Source organism: Corvus kubaryi, unplaced genomic scaffold, assembly GCF_017639235.1.
Source record: "Corvus kubaryi isolate FWS band 111438036 unplaced genomic scaffold, C.kubaryi_AGA036_p1.0 37357, whole genome shotgun sequence".
Classification (NCBI taxonomy): domain Eukaryota; kingdom Metazoa; phylum Chordata; class Aves; order Passeriformes; family Corvidae; genus Corvus; species Corvus kubaryi.
Genome location: NW_024581117.1, coordinates 15,754,576 through 15,780,054, shown reverse-complemented (window position 1 = coordinate 15,780,054; position 25,479 = coordinate 15,754,576). Strand labels below are relative to the sequence as shown.

Genomic DNA, 25,479 nt, shown 5'->3' with positions numbered 1-25,479 from the left:
TCCTCTGCCGAGGGGCCGCCCGAGCGCGTGCGCGCTCTTCCCTCGGTCACGCGGCCGGCGCCGCTCGTTTTGGCGCCAAGCGGGAGCGCGCGCGGCCCAAGGTGGGGGTGTGGCGCGCGCGTGCCCCGCCATCGCCTCCGGCCGCCATCGCCTCAAGCCCGCGGTGGCGGTGGTCGGTCGTGCTGTGGAGCTTGTGTACTGCTCAGCGTGTCCTTCTCCCTGGGCGCAGCTTTGGGAGGGAGTGAGGATGAGGAAGGTTGCCCGGTGTGGGCGTACGCAATGGCTGCCCACGTCTCCTCAGCAAACCTGCCGAGCCGGGCAGGACCCCGCCTCCTTCAGTGCGGGGCAGACTGGGCCGGGCGCTGTGGTGAAGGGGCGCGTTGAAAAGTTCGGTGGCTAGTGGTGAGGGCGGCTAAAATGTGTGTTTTAATTGAAAAAAAAAAAAAATCAGTGCAGAGTGCCGGGGGCCTAGGAAGGAATCTCAATCCGTGTCGGCACTAGGAAGTGACGGGATGGGCCGCTGACTCCTCCTGCCCTCAGGGAAACATTAACTTGGAGTTCTGCTGTTCATTGGGGTAAAACAGGTTAGAGAGTACCTTGCAGAGCATAGCCTGCGGCTAGACAGGTGCACAGAACAATGCAAATCCCAATTTTTACGGTTGATGCATTTACAAACCGGCCATTTTCTGGAAATCCTGCGGCAGTTTGTCTGCTTGAAAATGTAAGTTTAAAAAGCCTCAACTGTTTTCTGAGGTACTGCAGTGACATTTGCTATTCTGTACTTGGACTGAGTGCTCAGCATTGCATTAGTCTTTGCTTTCTTTACTCGGGAATTCTGCTTTCAAGACTTGTTTGCTGTGGCTCCAGAATACAGAGAAATTAGCATAGGGGTGCTCTTCTTTTTTTTCATCAAAACGATATCATACAAGACAACATTTGAATTTTTTGTGGGCTTTAAAAAATATTTTATTAAGGAATAGGCTGGATTTCTTTTGAAGTAAGTAAAAAAGTGGCTTAATTTCTTCAAGAATGATTCAGAATAAAGATTCTGAAGAATTAAGAAGGATTCAGAGTGAAATCTGAAAAGTAATGCTGTAAAACAGGAGGATTAAACTGTGAGGTTTGGTTTTGGTGTGGGTTTTCTCCCTTTTTTTTCTTTCATTTTTCCTCTTTCTCTGGAAAGAAAAAGAACAGATACTGACCTGGGTATGAGTCTTTTACCATTAGTGTGTTGGGTTCAGCTTTGGCCAAATTTAAACAGCCATTTTATATTGCTTCAGTGTTGCGTGGTAGTTTTCTTGCAGTTGACAGTAGTTACCCTCCTCATCTGGGTGTTGTGAACAGTTGATACTAACTGGTTCTGATTTCTACCAAAAATAATTATTAAGATGGATTAGAAATTTATAAAAGCCTTGTATTGTTTGTATTGTAACTCCTGATAAGAATTGTAAATATGAAAATATATGTAAAGTAGCCAATGGCAATGGCTTGTAATGATAATATGAATCCTTTCTAGATGTTCCTAAGTCTGTCTAAATCTCATTGCCTACTTACCAGGTCAGCTAAAGGTGTGACTGGGAATGTCTCTCTTTGGTGGTATTTTTGGCCCCATAAAATCTACATACTCTCAAAATGATCTTTGCTTTAAAATTATGAGTTTCTAATTGCATTTTTTATATTAATTTTACTTTATTCCGTTAAGATATCTTGAGGCCTACTTACTTGCATGATGACTTTGGAATGCAGACATTTAAAAATTTTTTCTACAATTCCTGGAAGTAGAGGCTTTAGTGTCACAGCTAAAGCTGAGATCCTAATTCAGCGTTTTATTCTAAGCTTCAAGGAAGTGTGATGCAGCCATGCAAAACAACTGTTCTCTGCTCCCTCCAGAGTCTCAGCAGATGCTTTACAGAAAAAACCGGGAGAAATGCAAGAATGGCAAAACCAGCCCTTTCTGTGTTTCAGAGGTGCCACAGGATGGCAGTGTTTCAATAAAGTTTCGTGTTATTAAAAAGAGTTATTTTTAACAACATTTTTACTGGTCTTTGTTCTGGTTTAGGACCTTTACAGTAACTGACAGAACTCTTACTGGGATAAAGGGAATGTAACTGTACTGTAAAATGTTAAAATGTTGTTTAACCGCATAGAATTCAGTCTGCAAGTACAGCTCTAGTGTACTGATCAGTTACTGGTTTGTATCTGTAGTATGGGATTATTGACTGAAAAGGATTAGTTATTAAGGGAAGTAAATAAAGTTAAAAGGGAAAATTTTTATCTCTTAGAGAGAGACCGGGTCCCTTTAGTACTTTGTTTCACTTGAGTTTCAGTATTTTAAAGATCAGATTCTCAAACCTGGCCAGTCAGCATAACTGTGGGGAAAGAGCAGTGGAACATGGGCCAAGGAGAATGTTATACAATCCCTGGGGCTTGGGTGTCTTGGGATCAGTGTTCACTGGCTTAAATCACAGGCACTTAGTGAGCTTCAGCAGTTTTTAAAATTTTTTTTCTAGTTTATCTGTTCTCAGCTCCTACGGAGGGAGCATATTGTTCCTGTTTTTGAGGAGTAGTGTCGTGGGCACAGCAGTAAGGGCTGAGCAGCCGGCTTGGCCTTTGCCAGCACTACAGGCCTCTTGCTGGCAAGGATTTTTCAGAGTTGTAACAAGAAAGTTGTAGTTCTTTTTAGGTTATGTAATAACAACTTCTCTGTGTGACTTTAACAACAACCAAAAGAGATTTGTGTTCCTGGAAAGACTGAGTTTAGTTTTTAGGTGATTTTGTTTTCTACATAGTCCAAGAATTTGTAAACTAATAGGGCAGATATTAGAAATTGCTGTGTACCACAATTATTATCCCATTTTTATGCTTAAAGTTTTTTTTACTCTCAGAAAGTATTTTGAATTAAAACTGAATCTATGTTTTATTATAATAGAAAATTAAATGACTGCATTTTTTAGCCTGCTCTTGATTGGATTTGTTATTAAATCCCTAGGACTTGGATGAAGATTTGCACCAAAAAATTGCAACAGAAATGAACCTTTCAGAAACAGCTTTCATCAGAAAACTGAAACCTGAAGATGACTTTACCAAAAGTTAGTGGTTCTGTTTACTCTCCAAAATATCTAACAAAGGAATAGGAGGACACTGTGGGTACATTTATAAGGAATGGTGCTAATTTTTAAGACAGCAAACCAAAGTCTTGAAGTTGCGATGTATCTTAAGATTATAATAAGGCTATTGCAGGTGGATTCTTGAAAGTATTTGTGCTCAAATTTATTTTACAATATAAACATACTTATTCATAATTCAGACCATTTGTTTTAGTGCCTTTTATTAAATAAGCAAGTTGTCTATAGACAGTCTCCTAAAAATGCTGTGCAGACATCTTTCAATTAGTATTTCCCTTATTACTAATAATAACCTGAAATAATTCCTTATACAATCAGAAGAATAGAGATGGAATATGCTCATTCCATATGCACAGGACTGCAAAGTGAGTAGAATCTGGCTTGGCTGTTCAGAGAATCATTGCTGGGGTATCTATAATGTTATTTGAGTTTGTCATGAAGTCTCATAAGATGTCTGTGCAGCCAGTACTGGAAAATGCAGATTTCCAACGAAGCTGGGATTTCTGAAGTGGTCCAAATCTTACACATTAGGCTGCTCCTTTGATTGGTTTAAATGGAGGGAGTTTTGGTGTTTGTTGGTAGGGCATGTGGATATGTTGGGGGAGGAACTGGAGAGACACGGGGCAAGACAGAAAACGTCAGACAGATTCAGAATTTGTTCAGACTCACTCTGTGGATTCATTTTCAGCTGAATCATTTTGCTGAATCTGCTCACTTGGCAGTTGTGTGGTGGAATGAGCCAAGGGGCTGGGACTCCACTAGTCTGGACCTAGACTGCAGATTAAGGAGTTATGTTTATCATCTTTGTTGTTTGATAGATTGTTCAGGGAGCGGTACAGTCACTGTAATTAAAAATATTAAGGATAGTAGTAACTATAATTGCTTGCTGCTGTTGTTAATAAATTGGAATTTGTTTTAGGGTTAGACTAATCGCTTGGAGCAAGAAGGGATAATACTTTCCATTTTTCATGTTAGCACTTTGCCAATATGTTTAACACATTTATTTTCAAGTCATCCTTATCTGACAGCATACAAAATGCCAACTTCTTTATCATTAAAGTGGTTTTGATCTAATGGACTAGCTTGTGGCCTCAGACCCACACAGCTGCCCAAGAGGTGCACAAGTTCTTTCAAAAAAATTTAGTCACTCGGCTACCCCTGAGACTGGCTGTGTTGAGGGGTGGTGGGAGTGAACCAGGAACATCAGAATGCCATTTATCATCTGCTTCTGGAACATTAATTGGTGTGGTGAGGGCTCCTGGACACAGTGTATGTTTTTGCAGGCATTTGTGATCAGTATGTTTAATATTAATTAAAGAAAAAAACAAACCAATCAACTCCGTTATTTTAGGGACACGTGAATTTATGAGATTACTCAATGTCCTCTCAGTCCGAGTCCAGCTGTATGTCTGAGCATCCAGGCAGGTGTTCTGGGTCACAGAGCTGTCTGTCTCCACTCAGGCATGGGCATGGATCCTTCATGTGCTCTTGCTCCCAGCTGCAGCTTCCACTTGGAGCAGTGCATTAACAAGTGGAGCAGGCTCACAGCTGGGGGCTGGGCCCCCCCTCACTCACAGCACTTCACTGCTGTGGCCGTTAGTTTCCACCACAAGGTTTTATTGGGTTCCTATTTGTTTTCATTAGAGGGGACTGACTTTAATGCATTAATTTTCTGCAGTGGCAATTACAAGACTGGATTTAAAAAAAAAAAGTATCATTTGTTTCTTTTCCACTTTTAGTTGCATTTGTGTGGTAATTATTCACTTGAAATGAATGTGCAAAAGTTACAGGAAATCAAGTATTGTTCATGTGTGTTCCAAATTTTTTAAACGGCAAATAGAAATATGATTTCTAGTGAAATGAAGGGTGAGTAGACATTAGAGACTTTTATCAGACTTGAGTAGTGGTTTAAGCAAAATAATTCATAACTGAGCTAGCTCCAATACAGGTTCCATTATACCAACAAGAGCATTTATAACCTCTAAATGGTAACCCAGCCTCCAGGTGTATAGAGATCATGACTATGCCTTTTCAGGATTTCATAATACACAAGGGTATAGAGGCTTTATCTTCTAAATAAGACCTATTTAGGAAAAAGAAAAATCTCTGCAGCATGCAAAGGTTGTTGACCTGATTCAAAAGGGATAGCTATTCTGCAAAATCAGTGCAAAATGGGTACCTAAAAGTGTGTTTAGGACCAAAACTGATTGTAACATGCATTTTGATTAACTGAAACATCATCACTCTATGTATGTTGAGACAAAATGAAGAAATAGACTTCTTCCACTTCACAGCACTAAATAGACTCTATTTTTTCAAGGTTCCTGCTTTGGGCTCAGATGGTTCACCCCAGCCAATGAAGTTCCTCTTTGTGGTCATGCAACTCTTGCATCAGCTGCTGTGTTATTTCACGTACAAAGTATGTTTACAGACTATGCATTACTGTAACTTTTTAGAACATTTACTTCTAATTAACATCTCAATTTTCTACAAAAAGGCAATTGAACATTCAGAACATTTATGGAACACAAATGGAGATACCCTGGGTATTGCCTTTTACAACTGCTCTGTTGTTACAAGGCTGTGGTCTGATGCCTACCTTCTGATTTCAATGCCCTACTATTACTCTTGTTTAAGAAAAGTGCCAAATATGCAAATGTCACCTGGGAGAGGTACAGTAGGATTTGATGAATAGGGAATATTGCTCTTTCTGTTAAAAGGACATTCTCATTCATTCTAGGCATGTGCAGGAAGGATTCCGTGACCATTGCTGTGTTTATTAGCCTCAGCAGATTTATTGAGTTAGTTGGGAATTTTGCCCAGAATACAGACTTACTCTAGATATATTTGAGCTGCATAACTAACTTTTTCTGAGTATACTGAGCTACTCCTAGGGCTATAATAATTTAGATTAAAATTCTTATGTTTGATAATGTTGCGATGTTTTCTCTCCAGAAAATACAAATTCAGTTCTCACATTTGTGACACTGAGTGGGGAATTAAAGGCCAGACAAGTGAAAGATCATATTGTCCTGGACTTGCCGCTTTACGCAGCCTACCCCCAGGTCAGTCAAAATTTTATTCATGATAGGTTTTCAAGGAAAGTATGTGTTTGTATGTGTATGTAGGTATATGTGTCTGTCTATAGTTGCATAGATAGATACATATATATTCCATTTTTTACAGTGTGTTTTTTTTTTTTCTTCAGGAACCTAAGGAAGTAGAAGAATTAATAAAGGTAAAAAAAGAATCTATCAGTTGTCTTAGAAAAACATTCGTAATAGCTTTGCTTATTTTTATGTATTAAAATGGCTAAAAAATGGTGACAAGGCACTGCCTGATGTACTCCTGAATTTGAAACACCAAACTTCAAAGCTCTGAGTAATGACTCAGTAGGTCAGGGAATGTAATTCTCCAAAATGCTGCAGCTGAACCTGTGTCTCCCATTACCGTTGACCGAAGTGTCAATATTTATTTCAATGGCATTTTCAGCCTTTTGTGTGCATTAGGGGGCAGTCTGTGTTCTTGCACTCCTCTAGATCCTGGATTTTTTTTCCAAGTAGACATATATGGAGCTTGTAACTGAGCCATATCCATTAGTGCACTTGGTGCATTTGCTTGTCTTGCTTGCAGGAGCTTGAGGGTTGCATGGAAGACTTTGCATAAGCCCTCTTCTAGCAGGGAATGTGCTTCACAGAAATGCTAAGGAAATAATATTTTATATTCAAGTGATGATGGTTTTTTTCTCTGTCTTCTTTACATTTTCCACCAGGCAGCCGTTGGTGACATGATTGTTCAAGATCTCTGTTACTCTCCTGACACAAAGAAACTCTTAGTCCGCCTCAGTGATACTTACGAAAGGTGTCTTACGCTTTTTCAGTTTTCTCAATCAAGAGTGCAGAAATTGAGTTGGCTTGTTTAATCTCTGTTCCTTACACACTAGGCTCTTCTATCTAGTTTTAAATCAGGTGGAGATTAAAACCCTCTGTTTTAAATTTCTGTGTAAAGTGGTTATTTTATTTTTTAATATGAACTTATTGAAGCTGCAAGCTGAGTAAGATCATTCTGAAATCTGTCTTCAAGAGAAGGAGATGTAGGAAACAGTTTAAATGATGGTGTATTTTTCCCATCCATCTGAGCCCAAAAATGATCCAGTAACCTAGCAGGAAGTTAGGAGTCCTGCTTCAGTTCAGGGCACATTGACAGAATGCCAGGGATTCTTACTTCCATTGGACTGTAATCTGCTTACACATGCTTAAGAGCCCCATAAGTAGCTTTAGAGAGGAAATTCCAATTCAAATTAGTCCAAAGCATTTGTTAATCTCAGCTGAATTTCATTGTTAATTCAAGTATGATTTAGGTATTTACTGCTGAAACACAACTTCTTTAATCAGGCCAAATTACTATAATTATGAACTTGAAGTTTGGCCTAATTCATGGTTAAAATCTGAGGTAATGGGGAGAAATATTCTCAGCTGAGTACTTGCTATTTTCATTCTTTCAGACTGTTTTGTACGGAGGTATTAGACAGTTGTAGACTGCTTTAGAATGCCATGAAGACCTGAATGATGTTAGTTATTTGCTTGCTCTGAAAGGAGGTGGAACACTTGGTACATTCTGTAGTGAGGCAATAATTCTTTCAATGATTAAAATGTTGAAACAAAGTGTGATTTTTCTTTTTTTTTTTTTTGGTGGCTAATATTTCAGGGTGCTCTGTTTCAGAAATAAATAGGAAATGCATGGCTTGAGCATTTTTCCAGAGTTCACTTAGAGTGTATTAGATTCAGGGTAATTTTCTGTCAAATACCATTGGGAGGACAGTGCTAGGAATCTTGTCTCCCCTAATATTTTAGGGCTGGTTTTGAATTATAGAGAAGATGATTCTATAGCTTTATTTTTCTTTTCAATACTTACATTCATGTAAAATGAAGAATATGGGCTATTAAAATTTAATAATTATATTCAAGGTCTGTGTTGGAAGAATTGAAAGTGAGTGCACAACACTTTTTGTCAGCTGAAAAGACCGGAAAAGTGAAAGGACTCATACTCACTGTTAAGGGAAATTCCAGTGGAAAAGGCCATGATTTTTACTCCAGATATTTTGCACCTTGGTATGGAATTCTGGAAGACCCTGTTACAGGTATGTGTTTGTATGATAAGCAACTCATACTTTTGTTTCAGTTCAGTTCAAAGGTTCTTACTAAAATCCATTAATCTGTTTTTGTACTCTGGAGTCTCTTATAAATTACTGGTTTACATAGATAGAAGGAGTGCTTGTCAAAATCTTTCATGACTGAGGCCAACTCATTCAGAAAAAATCAAATCAGCTTCTTGCTGTCATTAGGCCACATATTCTTGTGTCTTTCTCAGATCTTTTTCCCTCAAGTATTCCAGTTAGAGAAAAGTGAAAGACTAGGTCAGTATTGGATGAGTATTGCAGTGGAAATTTATATCCACTTCTGTTGGTGTTTTTTTTTTGTTTTGTTTTGTTTTGTTTTGTGGTGGTGGTTTGGATTTTTGTTTGTTTGGGGGTTTTTTCCTACGTATTTCAGCTGAGATCTTCTCTAGTTTCATGACACTTAACTATTTCTGTTCTCAGGCCTTTGAGAACTCAGCTAGCTGTGCACTTAGGGCAGCAAGATGTGTTACTGTCTGTTGTGTGATGCACTCGGTGTGGTGATGATTGCCTAAGGATGGTGTTCTTTGCTTAGGTACCATTTCATTACAGGTTAATTATTAGTCAGCTGAGAGTTGTGGCTAATGATGATGCCCTTATCTAAGCAAGATTTCCATTGAAGCTAGATGATGTGGAAGTAATACTGCTTTGCCATAAATAATTGAAATTCTAAAGCCTTAAGTTCTGTCTGCTGTGCAAACTCCTAGGTTTTTATACTCTAAACACACGTGGCCCTTGATTGATGATATTTACATTTTGACTATGCTTGCTCTGTAAAGTAGTGATTATAATTTAATTCTCTACTTTGTTTTCCAATTTCTTTTAAGGATCTGCACATGCTGTTTTAAGCAGCTACTGGTCAGAGCAGCTGGGGAAGAAGGAAATGCTTGGTAAGATAAACTGTTTTATTGCAAAGCTGTCAATTTATGTAAATCTACTCACTAGTAAAGGAAAGGTTGTATTACTACTGCAATCCAAACTGTAGCAATAACTCCCTATCCATTTCCTCAAGATGAATAGAATATTATGTAATATTTTGTGTGTGAGATAATCTTTGAGAAATTGCTTTCTTTCCTGTCCACCACCATGACACACCATGCCCTGGGGGGTTTGAAGTGTTGATTTCTGGATCATAACTCTCTGCAGTTAGTTTTTGATCTTGGCTTTTGGACTTTAGTTCTCATGGCCTTTCGTCATAACTGAAGCTTGGTGAACCTCACTTGATGTTTTTTATGTGTTTTGATTCAATCAATGAGATATGCTTATTAGATCACATCTTTGTTATTAAGCAAGAAACTTAAGAACCTGGTGGAAAAAAATCAAGAGAAACCGTTAATATATGACAATGCTAGATGAGGAGGTATTAGGTGACTCCTGGCTTCTCATGTTTCTAGTGCTTTGCCAGAGAACAGAAGAACAAGGGAAACAATACAAAATACCCTCGTCCCCTACCTGGTTCCCCAAGAGGGGACCCAGGGCAATTCTGCACACAAGCCTTTGGTCACATTTAGTTTAGAACAGAGGTTGGATACTTGATCTAATAAGGTTCTTTGTCCATAAAAGTAAACACTTTTCTGAACAAACAGCTACCCTGAATATAAGCCTTCATGTATTTGGTCAAATGAATCTCAAAATGGATTTTCTTGAGGATGGAAGGTCTGTAAAGGATCCATCATGAACAAGACCTTTTCCATCATGGTCTGAAGGAAAGGTTTAACATTCTGTCCCAAAGATCTTGCATTTGCATTTACACCACACAATAATCTGTGATAGCTTAAATAATCTTGGGAGGTGGGGGGGGAAATCTCAACGTATTTTCTGAAGATGAAAAGTGCCTTTGGTTATGTGTCCTTACGGACTCAGAAGATTTCGACATTTTGGATGTTAGTGTGGAATTTAAACTCTCCATGCCATCTATAGACACTACTTCTTTAAGTACTCAGACTGGAATTCTGTCTGCACTTACAATTGGCACTTTCTACCTGTTTTGCATTTTCATGTATTTTGTGTGTACTGTCCCATTACCACTTTAGAGAAACTAGCTCAAGCAGCCAAGGCAATTAATGCTGTAATTAGTTTCTTTAATGTGTCTAGCACAAAAACAGTCCTATCTGTCCATAAGACAGGTTTGTGTTGGTTTTTTTAAAATTCATATTCCATGCATATATGTCCTCAAACTTCTTCTATGGTAGAAATCATACAAAACTGTTTTAAATAGGACAAGTTAATTTGATATATGTTTATGAGAAATAACTTTTCCTTACATGTGTCTATCTGAGGGGTATCAGGTAGTACTTGGCAAATTCTATTACTAATGAGATTATTTGGAAAAGACAGCTGGCATTCACGGACATTCCATATCACCAAATATTAATAAATAAGAGCATCTTTGGACTTTTTAGAAACCTCTGGGGTAGCTTCTGTAATATCCGATACTTTTTATTGCAAGAGTAAAGGAAGAATTTCTTCCATAAAATGAAGGATCTGTTAGTTCCCAAACAGATTACATACAAAATAATATAAAAATGAGGAACATTAAATCTATTGTCAGATCTCTCTGGCTATTGAGACCTTTATGAAGAGGTCAGCTGCAGCTCCGCTGAAGCATCAGACTTAATTTCCTGTGTTTGGGTTCTCTTCCTACTTTTTTTAGACTGACTTGTCAAAAAACAACCACCCCCACTAACTACAAAGAGAATTTTCCAGTACTTTTACATGGTGAAATACTTTATGATCTTTCTTGAAGCTGGGTACGTGTCGTTGAGTTTAAGCTGCAGGTTAAATCAGGGCTTTGTATCAGTCCTTGCCTTTCTTTCATTTGAGGAGTCTCTGCAATGTATGAAAATTATAATCTCTCATATGAGATATATAGACTTTCACAGTTGCTAATGGATGCAGGGTATAACAACTGTGTACCAGCCCTTCACATTGTTTTCATATTTCTAAGGTAACGTTTATAAATGTGCATAAGGAATTCCATATAACCAAACAAATTAGGGAGGACTTCTCAAATTATTGTGATGAGAAAGGGTTTATCGAGGACAGTTTTTAATCTCAGGTTAAGCTAGGGGAATCTTGCTATACCTGTTTACTTCACACAAGTGTATTAATTTGTGGGGAAATTTTTGTCTTGTTACTGCTTTTAACTTTTCTGATTTCTTCCAGTATAGAACAGGTTTATAGCATTTAAGAGTTGTTTTTTGGGGGGCAGAAACTAAACAAAAATTACCACCACCATTACCAACGACAACAAAACACAGAAAAAGACAGAAGCTGTTGCTTCGTTAAGGTACAATAAATCTACCTGTATTTAAGTTTTTGCTAATTTGAATTCTTATGAAGTCAAGAGTTTTAATTGCAGCTTTCATCTTTTCCAAGTAATCTCAACATATAGATTGACAACATCAGATTTATGCACAAGTATAATATTTCTTCAAAGGAGAGGTGTTTCCCTCTATCAATCACCAGATTTATCCACCTTCTTTCTTAGAATAAAAAAACGTTTTGGAGATCTTAATTTCACCTACGTAAGGAACAAGTGCTTCTTTCAGCATTCCTCTATAGGGTTTAGGAATTTAAAAAAAATACGACTTTTTAAAAAAAATAAATATTGTTACAAGAGTGTCACTTCTTCCTAAGTTGATGTCATTGATGACATTATGAAGAAATTCCATTAGTCCTTAAATTCTGTAAGCAGTGGTTGTTGAGCTACATCTAGGCTGGTAAGGAGCTCCAACACAGCAGGATAATGTTAGTACACGGCCACCAGCTGATGTGTGAATGCAGGGGTGTGTGACACTGTGATATCAGCATACTCAATCTCACAGGCCTTGTGGCTGCTTCTAAACTTTCCTCTGTGTCAGGTTAATCAGAGAGGAGTCCAGGGCTCTGAGTTCAGCTGTAAGATGTTGTTTCTACAACTGTGCATATTTGTTTTCGTAGAAAATATGTATAAAATCTGCGTATAGTATGAGGTATTCCTAGCAAATACAGACATGGAATAGGCTTGCAACAAGTTTGTGATCTAAAAGGTGAGTGCACATCAGAGATGCCTGAATGCCTCCAGAGGCATTGCTTTTGAGTGAAATCCTCTAGTTATTGAAATGTTCCATGCAGCCCTGTTTATGCTTAGACATAGTGTGAAATATCAGTGCTTTTGTGTGAGAGAAGGAATAGATATAGTATTATTTTTATATAAGCTTGGCTAAAAATTTCTTTTGTGGGTTATTTTTTGTTTTTCTTCTGCTTTGGAAGTTTCTTTAAACTTTTCTTATTTTCTTTAAAAATAAGATAAAATGGACCGATATCAAAACAATCTCAGTAATCCTGACATGAAAGAGCCAGTTCTGTTTGAACATTTAAAGAAGAAAAAACCAAACCAACCTTTGAAGAGCTGGAATAATTAATCTCTTTTATTTAAATCTGCTAGCAGGTTGGAGTGGAATAGCTTAGGTGTGTCTTCACACCTGGAAATAATAATTGATCAATTTTAGCAGGCCTGGATCTTCAACAGTCTAAAATATTCAGTTAAAGCATTACTCCATTCATAGATGGTGTTCTGACAAGTTAAAAACAACCCATGGTTCTATAAATGGAAGAGAACAGAAAGTATCAATCTCAATCTCTAAATAGCTCCTGTTTCCACTCTTTTAGAGTGCTTGCTTTGTCTGAGAATCTAATCTCCTGATCAAAGGAGAGTTGTCTTAGCAGCAGTGGCTGAGAAATAGTTTTAAAGCATACCGAATATATGCCATCAGAGAGCTTGTGCTCTGTTGGGATCTGAATGCAACCTCTACCCAATTTATAAATTGTGGGTTTGAGAGGAAAAATGTGCCCTTTAGTTTGGACAATTTCTGGAGCAGTTGGAAGTTCATTGAGTAAGGAGAGTGAACGTTATTGCCTCTCCATCCATTTCGAGCCTTTCACAAAAGCAACACTGCTCGAAACTCAAACCTTTTCTAAGTGCCATCTGAACCAGACCATTTTCTGGTCAAGCCGTGCAACTAAAATGAGACTGCTGAAACAAGTTAGAGACTCCACATGCTAAGTGAACATTATCATCCCACCTGTGTAGGACTCAACAGTTCAGGCAAAAGCTTAGTTCTCTAATTAATTACAAGCAGAAGGCTGTTTCTACTTCAAGTTTATCCAGTTGTATTAAATTATATCTTCAGGATTCTACAAATCATTATCTGCTGCTGCCTCTGTAAGAATTTGGCATCAGTTTGTGACAGATGAAGCAGGATCTGTGTTTCTTTGTAGACTTTTCCCACTGCCTTTGTGAGCTTATTCACCCTTTAGCCAGGCACGTTCTTTGAGTGTAGCATCAACTTTGGGTGTTCAGTGCCAGTAAAATGGTATTCATTTGCATGCAGATAACACTTGGTGTTCTTCCTTCTTCCCTCCACAAACTGTATCCCATGAAGGGTGAATTCAAGACTTCTTAGATACACAGAAGAAACTTAATTTGCTACAACAAAGCAAACTACACTTCACTGCTTGTATTAAGTAGCAGTTTTGTCAGACTCAGTAGGCAAGTTCTAGCTGGAAATATACCCTCAGCTGACCTTCATCCATAAAGGCAATTCATCCAGGGTGTCCCTGGTGCTGCTTGCTTTCTGGAGCCAGAAGCCTCCTTTCCCTGAGTTTTCATGGATTTTTAAATAATTTGTGATGCACACGAGTTTTTTAACTTTGGGCTCTTGTTTCTGTTTAGCTTTTCAATGTTCCCGCCGTGGAGGAGAGTTGAAGATTTCCGTGCGCAATGACGGAAGAGTTGACATTGCAGGGCAAACTGCTGTTGTATTAAAAGGAAATCTGATTTTCTGAAGGAATTGACACCAATCTCCCTCTCCTCTCACTAATCACTAATCTCCATGGTACTCTGATTATGATGGTTTTGTCTCAGCTCTAGGCAGTGAATCACTACTGTTCTCAAAAGTCTTAGATTACTCATTGTCCATTTTTAAAATTACTTGAAAGTACTCACTTCTGATCTTCAAGGTCCTTGGTATTCTTCACTTCCATCTTGCCACTTCCTATGTACACTGACCTGTGAAAATGTTTGAGTGCAGCTATCTCATTTTTCTGCTTTTAAATCATTCTTCTCTTGATTTCCAAATTCCATGTTAAAAGCCCTTACTGCTTCCTGGATTAAACTGTAAACACCTGTTTGATAAAATAATCAAACGTTTCCCATGTTGATAATTTTTCATGACATCTGAATTAATTTTTTAAAAAAGTGGTATTTTCTCTGCTATATATTGAAATGACAGCCATGTTCATCAACTTATTTGAATTAAAATATGAAAAAATATAAATGGTTTAGAAACGTACCTTGTGGTTCTCTTTTATGAACAGTATTTTTCAAAGTTGAATGGTATTGCCTTTGATCATAGCACTAATGCTTAGTCGATACTTTTAATTAAAGGTTTAGAAGAAAGATTTAACAGATTGACATTGTGATGCACATAAAGCTGATTAAGATCTGAAAGGAAACTTTATTGGTTACAGCAATGTCGATTACTTTTCCAAACCTGAAGATTTTCTCCTAAACTAAACATTTCTTGTATAATCTTCATGAAGTGTGCTGCTTTAGATTTTGTTACCATGATGTTATCTTTCACTGGATTAATTAGGAATATGGAACTTTCAGTTACTCTAGCTAAAACTGTTTTCCCTTTCAAGTCACTTCTGTCCTAAGCTTTGCTTTAGTTCTTTGCAATATTTCAGGGTGAAGTGTTTTGAATTCAAAAGACAGTCTCATACTATGGGAACAGTTGGATGTCATCCCTTTATAAATCATGAGGAACTTAGCGGTGCCAAGTTCCCTTTCTTCCATTTACTTTGAATTTTATCAGAACTTGTTACTTACATCTTACTTAAGTCCAAGTAGCTGGACAAGTAGTAAGAGTGTGAGAATCTTAGAATTAACTTAAACAGAACTTTCTATCTCCAGCAGCTACAAAGAACATACCAAAAAAGTGATTTAAATGCACTACTCAGCTCAGGGGCTAGGTGGCAAGCAAAAGCAGTCCAAATGGAAATGCACGTTCTTCTCCTGTATTCAGTCTTGCTGAAGTCTGTGGAGCTGAAATATGATTTATAGATGTGGATGTATTATCAGGTGCAAATCACAGCTGTGGAGGCAGCTCAGCAGCCCGGCTGCTACGGCAGCTTTAGCCTTGGCCTCCTCTAGCCACAGCTCGGATTGTTCCCTTTCTGGCAGGGGACCTGGATCTTCTGGAGCAGCAGTGCTGCAGCCTTGTGGTGCTGCATTTAATTCTTCTTGTTGCCTTAGACAAAGACTGAACCTGGCCCATAATCGGAGATGCTTGTGGAAAAAAAGCCTTCCTTAGGCTAAAGGCTTTTTTGAACTAAAGAACCAGTTATTGTTCACCCATCCACATTTAACAAATAGACAGTACAATTATTTCTTTTACTCAAGAGGACTAATAATGAACAAGGTCCATACATTTTAAAAAGGCTTGTTACATAAATTTCCTGACCAAACAAATATCTTTGCTGCTTAAAGCTTTTTTTTTTTGTAATAGTTTACTACTACTTTGTTTCTTTTCAGGGTAGAAAAATCACCAGAGCTCAGGTGGGAGGCTATGCAGTAATGTGTTTGTAATCAACATATTAGTTAATCAACCATGATTTATTAATGATGAATTAATTATACCTGATTGTGCAGTTCTGCTGCCTAAATGGAGCTTTAAAGGAGTTATTTTATTAATCATCATTGTCTAATTGCAGACACTTACAGAAAGATTGCTAATTAAACATGCAACCATATGCAAAACAAGTAAGGCTGCTGAGAGTGGCAAGAAAAAGAGCACTTATTTTCTGAGAAGCAACTTTATTCTCATGAAATGTTGTGTAGCTGACCTGGTGATCCTGATTATTCACTAAGATTTATTTTAATATATTGCACATTTTTAGTTAACAGTAAAGGAAATTAGTTGTTGTGACAAACTCTGTTTTTCCCAGTACAAAAAATAGGTTGTGCAAACTTAAAGATTATTTAGAATTTGTGTGGCCTCGTTTCACATCTTTTGTAAAGGATTTGTTTAGTGTTTCTGGTGCAGAGGATTTGCAGAACTGTTTTGTGCTGCTCTTTTAATTAGGACTGGTGGCATAGAGATGTGTTGAACCAAGAGCAAATTACGTGAAGGGCAATACAATTCCAAAAATTCCTGTGCACTTGAGTGTTATTTATTGTGAGACTGTCCAACAGAAGTTTTGGGCCACTGTAAGGCTGGAGTAAATCCACGGCTACATTCAACAGCCCAGACATGAACATTTAAATGCACATTTGCTTATTTTGCTTCTTTGGCAAAGTGTGTCTCTGCAGAGGCACTGCTCATGTAGGGGCCAGGAGGAAAGCACATAGCCATGAGGAGGGAGGCAAAACAAGAAACATTAGTGAGCAACAGAAAACATACAAGTTTATTGCTGTGGAAATGAATGTCGAGCTAAAAGGGTTGTAAAGAAAATGGGAAGCCATTTTTTTATTCAATAAGCCATTTAGCAGATTTGCTTAAAGGATTCATGAAAATGCTTTGCATTTCTTTTGTATTATTTAGATGAGAATAGACAGAAAACATGCATTTAAAGTTGTTATTAAATTTGGAAAATTTTGCAGGAGGAAATTAAAGACTTCATGAATGTGCACACAGCAAGAGGTCATAGAAAGGAGCCATGTGTTCCATAAGGGATGGGATGGGAAATTAACAACAGATGAGGCAGTTATTTGTGGGAAAGGAAAGATTTCTTCGTCTCAGTATTCATCAGAATGACAGGGAAGCACACCGGGAACAGAGGGAACCTTCCCAGAAGTAAAAAAATCCCCTAAATTAAAATAAAGAGCGATGCTTGGTCAGGTAAAAATTAAATTAGTTCAATTAAAAACTGAAAAAATCTGCCAATTAAGCACATTTGATTTTCACATCTATTTTTTTCCCCCAGAGGAGTAAATCTGTCTTGAAATTAATTAAGAGACTTAAACAAAACACAGAACAAGGGATTTTTATCAATTGCTGAGTCATTGTCCTTTTATTTCCTGACATTTACTGTCAACCATAAATAAAAATTTCCAAAGAATAGGAAAGTGAAAGAACAAAATCTGGTATATGACAGATAGTCAATAGTGTGTATGGTTTTTTTTCCTAGGAAGTTTGTTTTAGACTAAGACATTTAGATTTAATGTCTAAAACAGAATATTTAAAAATAAACATTTCTAACTCGATTGGTTTCTTTAGTGAGAGGTGCACTTTTACTTGGGTTTTGCCTCACTGATTGGCAAAGAAGGATGTTCCTTGGGTTTTAATGCTGCGATTCATATAAACCCAAGTTTTATTCACTTTGCAGTGTTCTGTGACTTTTTTTGGTGATACACGCAAACCAAGAAACTACTTTTCTGTATGTCATTTTTGTCCTGTTAAGAGTTGCAGAGTAGATAAGATACACCAGGCAAATCCAAGGAAAATTCTCCAGAACAATTCTCTAGAATTTTGAAGAGGCAGAAGTTTTAAGGAAATGAAGGAGGTTTGTGCCAAGCAAGAGGTGTAATGCCTGTGTAGAGACTGTAGAATGTGAGCACTGTTCAAACCCTGAAGGGCAGAATGTCCCTGTTTGCCACCAGTTGATGTCAATGGTGCAAAGACAGTTTGGATGATGTGGGAGTCGGGTTGAAAGATGTTAGGCCAGAGAAGAGATAATGTAGATCATAGTAGAGCTGGAGCAGGGTGTGAGGTGCAACAAACCCAGGAACCTGAGTTTGAATTCAAATATATTCTCTACTGACCTTTTGCCGTGCTTTGGATCCAAACCAAAGGGGAAGTGCCCATCCTACCAAGCTCAACTCAGGTGGGAAATTCCATCTGGAGGTCTTGAAATTTTTTTTCTGTTTCAGAAAGCTTCCTTTCTCCATAATTATTTATGGCTGTAACCAGAAAGAAATTGTAATCTTAACAACTATGATAATTTCAGTCACCCATATTCGGGAAGAAATGGCTCATTCCTGAACAATATAATTCTGTTTTAAAAACAGACTTTTGGGCTTTATTATGTTTATATGTAGCAGCTTTCTGAAGATGTCTGATTGACTTCCATATTTAACATCACAGCCTCTTAACTGTATTTTTAAGGATTATGGGCATTAAAACTTCTGGAAACCTTTCAGTAGTTAGCTAATAGCAAAAATGAACAAAGTACCCTCTTAATAAAAAACTGCAGGCACTTTTTCAATAGAGTTACAATTTCAGCAGAAAAAAAATGTAGATTAAAAGGAAACACCTGCTCCTGTAAATTACTATGCTGCAGGTACCAACCCAGGAGACTCTGCAGATGGTTCTGTATTTGCAAACCTGACCTCACCACCCCTTCATCAATCTCTCACTGATTGATTCTCTCCAAAGCAGAACACACCATATCCCAAGGTACTAGACGACACCTTTGAATTAAATTAGTTCCAGACAGAATAGCAGTTAATTGGTATTTCTATTGAATTTTGGAAGTTCTTAACAAAGGTTTCGGTTGTCTTATCAAGCACTAGCACCGACTGAAGAATAATACAGTCAGTTCCAGGAAGCGCTCCAAAGGGAATTATACTTTAGGAGGTGTAATCTTTGCTACATTTCCTGCTGATTGGGAGTGTGGATTAAGTTGTGCTATGCCCTTGTATTTTGAGATGGACAAAAAGAAAGTGGGATCTTGATCCTTAGAACAGTACAATATGAATTTATCGCTTCTGTCAGCCTTTCCTGCCAGCCAAGGAAAAGTAGGAGATATCATAAGTTCTGGGTGTTTGTTTCCCCTCCTCAGTTGTTTTCAGATGTTATTCTTTTAGTGAGACCTGAGACTGATTATGCCAGTCTTTTCTTAACTAGGAGAAATTTTCTTGCATGCTTCTTCCAACTGGACCTATGCAAAGGCCTTGTGCAATGTATTGAGACCTTATTGCTTTGGGAGAGAAAACATTAACACCATTTCTGGAAAACAGCCTTGCTGAAAAAAGTGGAGACAAGCTTGTGTTCCCTGTCTACATGACACACATGTTCCTGTTTTGTCACCCATATTCCTCAAAAGTTTTCCTAGGGTTTCACTTTAAAAGCATCCCTAATTTTTCAAACTGATAGCAGCTTTATTTGAGACATTTTTCACTGAGTCTGAATTCCACAAATATAATTATTACTGTACTCAGACATTTTTTATAAATTAGAAGGGAAAAAAGTAATATGTATCTTTTTGCTTCTCAATTATATGTGAATAAGGCCAGCTGCAACAGAAATAGAGCTGCCTTCCTGCATTTTTTGCTGGAGTTGAAGTCCATGAGTAGTTGATGACATAAACGATGATGTATGCAATTAAATGAGGATGATTGTGTAATTTATTTTGTATGGAAACAAGGAAACTTGTATAAGGGAAGTGGCTGAAAATACTTCTGTAAAAAATTATTACAACTTCTAATTTGAAATTTCCACTGTGATAATAATTAAGTCTGAGAAAACTTTCCAATCCTCGAGTTCGTGTAATTCAAAAGAAAACTATGGTGAAATCCTATAGAATGCTGACATTCAAGACTCTTGAAATCCTGAAATAATTAGGAATTAAAAGAAGCAATTAGCTTCATGGGAGTAAAAAACAAACAACATGCTTTTTGGTATCAAATGTTCAGTCCTTTTGCTTTATACATGGGGTGAAGTGAGATTTTTGCTGTTCTAGCCATGGCTTATCACTTTGTTCTGTTGTACCTGATGGGAAACATTGTCCTTTGTGCATTCTAAGCCCAGTACTATCTATTAGCAGGCATGACATTAAGTGTTTCTTTATTCACAACTGCCTTTCCTGGTAGCTTTTAGAATACACCCATCACATCCAATTTGTGAGAGCTCGCAAATGTGACACTTGGGAGAGCTGAAAATCCGAAACATCAAATGTTACCATGTGCCTAACTAGAACATCTTAATCTTTTAGAATTGCCTTTCTTTTGATGGGGAAACCTCTGTGGCGTCCTGCTGTTCATCCAGACAAAAGAGCAGATGTGGAATATGAGTGTGTGCATGGGCGCTCAGCTGTCTGGGCAGGGCGCAGACCAAGAGAGCTACAAGAGTTCCTCCTTAATTTGGAAAGCAGTAATTGCAACATCAGCCCTTAGTATAAACTTTTACTTAAACTGACTGAGGGTTACTTAATTTGCATAACAGTTAAATTGTAAAGTAAAAATCTAATGGTAAAGTACAATAAAAATGAAGTGAGATCTATATATATTTTGTATATTTTATATGTGTGTATATATATATATGTAAATATATCTACCAATTGGTTTTAAGGTTTACTTTTCTTTTACTCATATACTTGATCCTTGCCATTTTTCAGTAAGTTTCAAATTTCAGCAAATAAAGATAACATTATTGTAAAGGGGTTTTTTTAAAAAGCAAGTAAAATTGGACTTATGGAAAATACAGAGATTGAACACACGCCCTCGCAGATGAGGTGAATGCTCTGCTTTCGTTAACAAGTCACTTTCTAGTTCACAGCATTATGTATTGGGGTCCTGGACAATCAAACCTTACTGCTATTTTTACCTTTGGATACTGGATTAGTCCCATTAGCTGCAGTAGGATTACAGAAACACATGAAGTTAAGGATGCATGGGAAATTAGTATACAGAACATCAAATCAGAATTCACATTTTCTTTCGTAATGGGATTTTTGTAAGACTTTTCTTCACTTAACCTTCTAAAACATTGTCATGGCATATTTATGTGATAATTCTTACATATTTCTAAAAGAAAAGAAACTGAGTCTGCAGTAGTGTATTTTAAAACATAGTATGCCCTTATGGACATACAATATTTAAAATGCCATGAGAGTGGATTTTTGATTTACACAACTGAATACATTAAATCTGAATTGTATATATCAACAGCATTTGATCCATTATTTAAATAATTTAGGTGATTAAATATATATTATTCTGCATTTAAATAATTTAACTGATTATATATATTCTATATGTTTTATATATATATTTTAATAGAAGTGCCTAGAAGAAGGCACTTAGCTGAGAAAATTGAATTGAAAAAATTTTACTAGATATGTTATTAACTGAGAGAATTTTTCTCTTTCATAATTGTGAAGCAACACTTGACAGTTCATATCCTTGAAAATGTTACTGAAAGTACTGTCACTTCTTATTTGTACCTTTATTTTCTTGGTGGTTATATTTACTTTCTGTATTTCTTTAGTGCAAAAGTGAAAGTTAAGAATGCTTCCAAATAAATATCTGGGCTTCATGGCTCTTACCCCAGAAATGCTCTTGTGAAACGCTCTAAAAACTGATAGGAAGTACATTTGTGTAACAGTTTTGCAAATATATAAAGTGAAGGATAATCGACCAAAGTCTCATTTGTGTAACAGCTTTGACCCATTAGGGGCTTTTAAATCATGCATCACTGACTTCAGGGTTGCTGTTGTCAAGCTACTTACAGATCCTAGTTAAATCAGGCATTTAGTATTTTTGCCCTCATTCGCTTTTGTTTACCAGCAGGAGACAAAATATTTAATTAGTTTCGGGGCATTTATAATCTCCTCTGGGCCAGCTCCAGCCACAAAGCTGGACGCCACTCCTGAGTTAATTCCAGCCAGGCTGGCCCTTCCTCTACAACATATGGGTAACCTCCAAGCCTTTAGCAAAAGTTGCAACCGAACTATTAGAGGGGTGGGACCTCCCTGCTGGGAGAATACTGCACCACAAAGCGAAAAGGGGCCAGCGTCACCAGTGGAGGTCAAGGCAACACTTAGACCAAACAGCATCTGGCAAACTGTGCCAAGTAGAAATCAATGACAAGCAGGGCACTGGGTAGTAATTTTATGCCTGTTTACACAAGAAAGTAACTCCTTCTGAAGTGAAAAATGATTTTATAAAAAGCTTACAGCATCCTATGGCATCACTCTCATCATTGTTCCTTCATGTATTCTTATTACAGTCGATAAACTGTGGCACCATCTATACACAATTTTGTTTTGGGTAAACAACATTAATTATGTTTTTGGGAGATGAGGAGTTTTGAGAGTCTTCTTCCTAATTGGCTAGGAATCAGCTGTATAACTAATTCATTTCCAAGGTGCATTACATTCTCTTCTTCACATTACAACAATGAGTCAGAGGGCATGAGAAGAAATAAAACAAAAGACAGTTCCTAATCTTATGGACCAAGTGTTCCTGCCACTGTAAACTGTTGCAGCTCAGTCCACTTGAAACCTTCCCATGTTTTATTATTATCACTTTCTGTTGCTGCCTGCCTCTCTGCTTATATCTCATCTTGTGGCCCTTGTTTTTCCCCATTGCCTTTCATTGCTTTTCTCTTTTTCCTGAAATTCCAGGTGCTGGTGTCTAATACTGTAAGCAGACTGCCATTCAATTCAGTGAGTTTACTTAGGGCGGAATATCAAATATACTCAGGTCTTTAGAGGCTCATGGCATTAGACACCATGTTTTATCCCACACAGAGCTTCTTCCTTATGTACTTTTCCGCTTCTCAAAATGGGGACCATTCCCTATGGCTTTTGTTTTTTGTCTACTCATCAAGAAGTATTTCTCTTTTCAACAATTTCAACACTCACTTTCATCCTTAAACTAGCTTGTATTGTTCTGCACATTAATTATTTCTGTACTTTGAGTGAAGCAGTATGCAGGTTGCAAAGTCTTTACAGTACAGAAACTTTACACAAGCCGTAGTGTCCCATAAGTGGATCGCAGCACTCACTTTCACATCTCCTTGTTCTTGTGGCTACAGGTGCAGGGAAGATACCAGCTTCAGTCTCAGGTCTTTATGCCTCTTGGTAGAGAATAGACAATAGACAGTGACTTTTCACTGTAGGAAAGAATGGAGAAAATCAATGTTTTTGGTGGAAGGAATAAAAATCTGAATGTTCAGAGTGGCTGTTATTGGTCCTGTCCTGCGGACATTTGGCACATGAGAGAGAAAACCTTACTGGAAATGAGATGGATTAGCTGTTCATGTCTGGGGAGAGAAACAGTGCTTTTACTCAGGGAGTGCATTTATTTCGCAGTTACAAATTATGCAGAAAAGTTTTAATATAATAGGTAACATGCTGCAATTTTTTTGTCTACTTTTGAAGTACATCAAACTACTTGTTTGACCAAAATCTGCATGTACAACCAGTGTTTTTGTTTGTTTGACTGTAAATAAGATTTTTTTCTGATGAGGTATTTGGGAAGCTCAGTGGGAGCACATTCTTACACTCCTCTCCTTTGATACCGTGACACACCTTTTATATCTCCCTTTGTCTGCTTCCCTTTGTCCCTCAAGGGTAGACAGAAAGCTCCACTCCTGTAACAGCTGTCTCTTCCCTAGGCTGTGATAAAGTCAGTTCATTGCCAATACTAAAGTCTGTAGGTACTGTATGAACAGATTTAGTTCTCCTGTGTTTCAGGAAGACAACCGCCAGATATTAAGAGAAAAAGGTTTATCAGAAAATAAAAAGGGGTTGTGTTTTCACAGCTTGGTATTTGATGATCTTAAACTGCTGGCTGGGGAGAGCCTTCTAGGGAAAGTGCTTTTTTGTTGTTCCATGATGAATTTCCAGACTATCTCTCAGCATAGTTACCCATTCAGTTTCTATTCTTAGGGCTTTTTGTAGGCTTTCTTCTCAGTTCCAAAGAAAAAAAAAATTAAAGGCTAACTCGTGAATGGTCTTGGTATTTTTTTAAATGTAGAGCAACTGAAATTGAGGGGGTTTTTTTAACAGTGATTGCAATAATGTTAATGTGTTTCTTGTGCTTCTGATGTCATAGCAAACAGGTAATTTAGGAGTTACTTACTACAGGGTAAGAAAGACTATTTTTTCACAAAGTTGGCATGGGAAACGGACTCAATCTATGACTGCTGTGTTGCCTCCCTTGCTGGTGTTTGGGAGGAAGGAGCTCCTAGGGACAGGAAAGCCATAACACCACCTGATCCAGCAAAAGGTTGATCTTTCAGCAGGTAAAATGTAATAACAAATCATATCCTCTATTTGAGGTTGTCTGACCATGTCTATTGATTAAGGAAGAACACAGCTGATGTCCTTTTAGAGGTTTTGGTTCATCCATTCTTTGCAGCAAGCTTGGGATTTTTGGTTTTGTTTCATTTGTAGCACTGGTGGTGCTTCAGTGTCATGTGTCTCATTAAATTTAGCTACATTTAGAAACTTTTAAAAACAATTGTATACATCCTAGTTAACATTTTCAGGTTCAAAAATTGTTGGCCTTTGGCTGTTGCCATCTCTGCAGAATCCGTTTGGAACAAACATCTCTGGTTTGAGGCTAAATGGACCAGCCAATTGTATTTGGAGGGCAGTGGGCACAGGAGTGAAACATGGGAGTTCACATCCGTGTAACCACAAAGATCCCCTTGTATTTTACAGAGGTGACTGTGATGCACAGGTGTGAGGAACGGGCAGGTTGATAACTGGATGAGAGACTCCTGAAAAAGTTAGAGAAAGGGTAGGGGCCACAAGAGAGGGAAGGACTAAGGTAAGGTCCTCAGGACTAAGGTAAACAACCGCTGGAAAATTGCTCTCTCTAGAATCTGGAGCTGAACCCAAGAGTCCTGAGTTTATACTTCCTTCTGCTGTGAGGAAGCATGGTCAAATCAGCTGATTAGGTATGTCCCAACCATCTACTTGATCTTTCTAATCCTGAGGTACCTGATATCTGAAAAGGGAATAAATTGTCACTTGTGCTGCTAATTACCCTGTCAGAGGCTTTATAGAACAGGTTAGGAAAACATCTATCGGAGATCAAAAACCAGTAATTCCTGTCTGGAATCAGGAGGATAAACTAGATTCCTTCCCTCATCTGTTCCATGGTGCATAGCATGCATAGTGCTTTTAATAAGTCTCAAGCTATATAATAATGGAAGGTCTTTTCTGGAAGATTCTTGTCTCTCTGAGACTGGGTATATAGGAAAATAAAAGGTACTTAAAGAAACTGAATTACATCTTAAATAAATGGGATCTGCTCTTGCCTGTGTCAGAATGCCTATGTAATGCTTAACAAGTATTTTAAATTGTTTTTTGAATTTTTATTGCCCAGTGCTACTGGAAATAGTGCTGATCAGGTTAATTCACATCTGAAAGATAAACAGAGAGTCAGTATTTTACCCG

General features: G+C 37.7%; 1 protein-coding gene across 2 annotated transcripts in view; it reads left to right on the top strand.

Annotated features, from left to right (window-relative positions):
- The first annotated feature begins 74 nt into the window (after positions 1-74).
- PBLD (phenazine biosynthesis like protein domain containing) overlaps positions 75-25,479 on the top strand; it is a 31,927-nt gene continuing 6,522 nt past the window's right edge. The window contains exons 1-9 of one of the 2 annotated variants that reach the window (XM_042033425.1): positions 115-721; positions 2,990-3,089; positions 5,446-5,544; positions 6,081-6,190; positions 6,334-6,363; positions 6,898-6,986; positions 8,093-8,265; positions 9,129-9,191; positions 14,018-14,636. In XM_042033425.1, the coding sequence (XP_041889359.1) occupies positions 638-721; positions 2,990-3,089; positions 5,446-5,544; positions 6,081-6,190; positions 6,334-6,363; positions 6,898-6,986; positions 8,093-8,265; positions 9,129-9,191; positions 14,018-14,130 (861 nt within the window). In that variant the 5' untranslated portion in view covers positions 115-637 and the 3' untranslated portion in view covers positions 14,131-14,636. Of the gene's footprint in view, positions 722-2,989; positions 3,090-5,445; positions 5,545-6,080; positions 6,191-6,333; positions 6,364-6,897; positions 6,987-8,092; positions 8,266-9,128; positions 9,192-14,017; positions 14,637-25,479 lie in introns of those variants that run through there. The other variant, XM_042033424.1, reaches the window with a different exon arrangement.